Source organism: Salvelinus sp. IW2-2015, unplaced genomic scaffold (assembly GCF_002910315.2).
Source record: "Salvelinus sp. IW2-2015 unplaced genomic scaffold, ASM291031v2 Un_scaffold3916, whole genome shotgun sequence".
Taxonomy (NCBI): domain Eukaryota; kingdom Metazoa; phylum Chordata; class Actinopteri; order Salmoniformes; family Salmonidae; genus Salvelinus; species Salvelinus sp. IW2-2015.
In genome coordinates, this window is record NW_019945190.1 from 87776 (window position 1) to 93197 (window position 5422).

Genomic DNA, 5422 nt, shown 5'->3' on the forward strand with positions numbered 1-5422 from the left:
GGTGGGACAGATTTCTCTACAAAACCAATTGTTTTGTCTTTTTAGTTACAGTAAATAAGTCACTGGGTTGCTCAACAATCAAAAACGTCACTGAAGGAGATTGACAATTATAAAATTAGTGTTCCTCCTATTACAATAATACGTCGTTATAAAGACAACTTCTATGAGACCCAGAGCTTTGCAAAACATGTTTTGCAGAGTGTGTGTTGTGTGTGTGTGTGGTGTGTGTGTGGTGTGTGTGTGTGTCTAAAGATGTGTTTATGCAAAATAAACCTGGCACAGTGTGTTTGTTTAAAGAGCCACGCCTGAAATGATCAAAACATCCTGCTCGGACTGGGCACATCACTAGCCTGGATAAACCAGACGGGACTTCAGTGTCTATGGTGAGACAGTGGTTTAACAATAGTCACACTATTGAATGTGCTGCTGTCTGACAATAACACGGACCCTGAGAACTGATATATACTGGAAACAAACACGGCAGATAGCCTAGCAGTAAGAGCATTGGACAGGACACTAGTCTATCCTGCTGGATTAATGACAGGACACTAGTCTATCCTGCTGCGATTAATGACAGGACACTAGTCTACCTGCTGGATTATGAAGGACAGTACACATAGTCTACCCTGCTGGATAATGACAGACAGTACACTAGTCTACCCTGCTGGATTAATGACAGGACAGTACACTGTCTACCCTGCTGATTAATGACAGGACAGTACACTAGTCTACCCTGCTGGATTAATGACGAGGACACTAGTCTACCCTGCTGGATTAATGACAGGACAGTACACTAGTCTACCCTGCTGGATTAATGAGAGGACAGTACACTATCTACCCTGCTGGATTAATGAAGGACACTAGTCTAACCTGCTGGATTAATGACAGGACACTAGTCTACCCTGCTGGATTAATGACAGGACATACACTAGTCTACCCTGCTGGATTAATGACAGTACACTAGTCTACCCTGCTGGATTAATGACAGGACAGTACACTATCTACCTGCTGGATTAATGAGAGGACACTAGTACTAACCTGCTGGATTAATGACAGACAGTACACTAGTCTACCCTGCGCGATTAATGACAGGACAGTACACTAGTCTACCCTGCTGGATTAATGACAGTACACTAGTCTACCCTGCTGGATTAATGACAGGACAGTACACTAGTCTACCCTGCTGGATTAATGAGAGACACTAGTCTAACCTGCTGGATTAATGACAGTACACTAGTCTACCCTGCTGGATTAATGACAGAGACAGTACACTAGTCTACCCTGCTGGATTAATGAGAGGACACTAGTCTAACCTGCGGATTAATGACAGGACACTAGTCTACCTGCTGGATTAATGACAGGACAGTACACTAGTCTACCCTGCTGGATTAATGACAGTACACTAGTCTACCCTGCTGGATTAATGAGAGGACACTAGTCTAACCTGCTGGATTAATGACAGGACACTATGTCTAACCCTGCTGGATTAATGACAGGACAGTACACTAGTCTACCCTGCTGGATTAATGAGAGGACAGTACACTAGTCTACCCTGCTGGATTAATGAGAGGAACACTAGTCTACCTGCTGGATTAATGACGAGGACACTAGTCTAACCCTGCTGGATTAATGACAGACACTAGTCTACCCTGCTGGATTAATGACAGGACACTAGTCTACCCTGCTGGATTAATGACATACACTAGTCTACCCTGCTGGATTAATGACAGGACACTAGTCTACCCTGCTGGATTAATGACAGGACACTAGTCTACCCTGCTGGATTAATGAGAGGACACTAGTCTACCCTGCTGGATTAATGACAGGACACTAGTCTACCCTGCTGGATTAATGACAGGACAGTACACTAGTCTACCCTGCTGGATTAATGAGAGGACACTAGTCTAACCTGCTGGATTAATGACAGGACACTAGTCTACCCTGCTGGATTAATGAGAGGACACTAGTCTAACTGCTGGATTAATGACAGGACACTATTCTACCCTGCTGGATTAATGACAGGACAGTACACTAGTCTACCCTGCTGGATTAATGACAGGACAGTACACTAGTCTAACCTGCTGGATTTAATGAGAGGACACTAGTCTACCCTGCTGGATTAATGACAGGACAGACACTAGTCTACCCTGCTGGATTAATGACAGGACAGGACACTAGTCTACCCTGCTGGATTAATGACAGACACTAGTCTACCCTGCTGGATTAATGACAGGACACTAGTCTTACCCTGCTGGATTAATGACAGGACACTAGCTACCCTGCTGGATTAATGAGAGGACACAGTCTAAACCTGCTCTGGGCAACTGCTGCTCTGTCATTAATCCAGCAGGGTAGACTAGTGTACTGTCCTGTCATTAATCCAGCAGGGTAGACTAGTGTACTGTCCTGTCATTAATCCAGCAGGTTAGACTAGTGTCCTGTCATTAATCCAGCAGGATAGACTAGTGTCCTGTCATTAATCCAGCAGGATAGACTAGTGTCCTGTCCCAATGCTCTTTACTGCTAGGCTATCTGCCGTGTTTGTTTCCAGTATATATCAGTTCTCAGGGTCCGTGTTATTGTCAGACAGCAGCACATTCAATAGTGTGACTATTGGTTAAACCACTGTCTCACCATAGACACTGAAGTCCCGTCTGGTTTATCCAGGCTAGTGATGGTGCCCAGTCCGAGCAGGATGTTTTGATCATTTCAGGCGTGGCTCTTTAAACAAACACACTGTGCCAGGTTTATTTTGCATAACACATCTTTAGACACACACACACACACACACACACACACACACACACACACACACACACACTCTGCATAACACATGTTTTGCAAAGCTCTGGGTCTCATAGAAGTTGTCTTTATAACGACGTATTATTGTAATAGGAGGAACACTAATTTTATAATTGTCAATACTCCTTCAGTGACCCAGTTTTTGATTGTTGAGCAACCCAGTAGACTTATTTACTGTAACTAAAAAGACAAAACAATTGGTTTTGTAGAGAAATCGTGTCCACAAATGCATGACATAGCACATAGCCACAGTACTGAAACATGCATGGGACAGACTACATGCTGAGACTGTGAACTGAACTGGGGTCAGCTGTTGTCTTTAATGAAAAGATCTTCTGTGGAACTGAACTGGTTGTGTGGGTTTTGTAGGGTGGCTTTCACTGGTTGTGTGCTACAGTTATTACAATGAACAAAAATATACAACGCAACATGTAAAGTGTTGGTCTCATGTTACATGAGCTGAAATAAAAGATCTCAGAAATGTTCCATATGCACAACAAGCTTATTTCTCTCTAATGTTTGTTTACATCCCTGTTAGTGAGCATTCCTCCTTTGCCAAGATAATCCATCCACCTGACAGGTGTGGCATATCAAGAACCTGATTAAACAGCATGATCATTACACATGTGCACCTTGTGCTGGGGACAATAAAAGGCCACTCTAAAATGTGCAGTTTTGTCACACAACACAATGCCACTGATGTCTCAAGTTTTGAGGTAGCGTCCCATTGAACCGTTCCCAGAGAATTTAATATTCATTTCTCAACCATAAGCCGCCTCCAACTTCGTTTGAGAGAATATGGCAGTACATCCAACCGGCCTGACAACCGCAGACCACGTTTATGGCGTTGTATGGGTGGGCTGTGTGCTGATGTCAACGTTGTGAACAGAGTGGTGGCGGTGGGGTTAATGTATGGTGAACATGGTGGCGGTGGGATTATGGTATGACCAGTCCAGGACCTCCACATCCTGCTTCTTTACCTGCGGGATCGTCTGAGACCAGCCACCTGGACAGCTGATGAAACTGTGGAGTATTTCTGTCTGTAATAAACCCCCTTTGTGGGGGAAAAACTCATTCTGATTGGCTGGGCCTGGCTCCCAAGTGGGTGGGCCTATGCCCTCCCAGGCCCACCCATGGCTGCGCCCCTACCCAGTCATGTGAAATTCATAAATTAGGGCCTAATGAATTTATTTCAATTGACTGATTTCCTTATGAACTGTAACTCAGTAAAATCCTAGAAACTGTTGCATGTTGTGTTTATATATTTTCAGTATAGAATGAAATGACCTCCACTCTCTTTGTCTCTCTGACCTGTGATGACCTCCACTCCCTTCGTCTCTCTGACCTGTGATGACTCCACTCCCTTCTTCTCTCTGACCTGTGATGACCTCCACTCTCTTCTTCTCTCTGACCTGTGATGACCTCCACTCTCTTGTCTCTCTGACCTGTGATGACCTCCACTCTCTTCGTCTCTCTGACCTGTGATGACCTCCACTCTCTTCTCTCTCTGACCTGTGATGACCTCCACTCTCTTTCGTTCTCCTGACCTGTGATGACCTCCACTCTCTTCGTCTCTCTGACCTGTGATGACCTCCACTCTCTCTTCTCTCTGACCTGTGATGACCTCCACTCTCTTCTTCTCTCTGACCTGTGATGACCTCCACTCCCTTCGTCTCTCTGACCTGTGATGACCTCCACTCTCTTCTTCTCTCTGACCTGTGATGACCTCCACTCTCTTCGTCTCTCTGTCCCTGTGATGACCTCCACTCTCTTCGTCTCTCTGACCTGTGATGACCTCCACTCCAATGTCTCTCTCCTCTGTGTTCCCCTCCAGTGACTGCTGGCTCCTGGCGGCCATCGCCTCTCTGACCCTGAATGAAGATGTCATGGCCCGGGTTGTTCCTGCAGGACAAGGCTTTGGACGTGAAGAGTACGCTGGGATCTTTCACTTCCAGGTAGAGACAGTGTCACATTCTAGAGTCACAGGGTGCGTCCCAAAATGCCTCCCTATATAGTACACTACTTTTAAACTAGGCTCTGGTCAAAAGTGTAGTGCATTATAAAGGGAATAGGGTGCAATTTGGTTTGCAGACCAGTGTTCATTTCCTTAAATATTTGTTTAACGCCTATTTTTCAGTGGCAATTGACGAGAGTAAGTGACTAAATAGAGCCAGAAAAAAACTAGACCTAAACAAGAATTACTTCAGTTTTCTCTGTGACTAAAATCTGACTACTAAGTGGATTGGACAAGAGTTTTTGGAGAGATTGTCAGTCATAAAGCACAATTAATATTAACAGCAACAGATATGCACATCTCACCCGGTACATACAGCCTACATCAGCTGGTGAGCAGCAGGGGGGACAAGCAATGAGTGTGGGAAGAAAGGCTCCACCTCCGATTATACACCTGGCCAGGTGACTGTCTTGATTCCCCTGTAGCTCACCAGTCCCCACCAGCCTGCTAGTTAMCTACCCTTTTGYCTGGTTAAGAAACACAAGCTGCTTCATGAAATGTAAAACAATAGCAGCATTAAGTTTAACGGTAAAACAACAGTCTTAACGGGTATTTTCTCTCCCTTGACTATAGAAAAGTAAGCAGTCTTTGAATTTGTAGTCTCGC

The 5422-nt window shown here is 44.8% G+C and overlaps 1 protein-coding gene across 1 annotated transcript in view; it reads left to right on the forward strand.

Annotated features, from left to right (window-relative positions):
- Positions 1 to 4817, forward strand: part of LOC112076663 (calpain-2 catalytic subunit) — a 19814-nt gene extending 14997 nt beyond the window's left edge. Inside the window, exon 3 of the mRNA XM_024143379.2 lies at positions 4636 to 4817. Coding sequence (XP_023999147.1) covers positions 4636 to 4817 — 182 coding nt within the window. The remainder of the gene's footprint in view (positions 1 to 4635) is intronic.
- Positions 4818 to 5422: the final 605 nt, after the last annotated feature.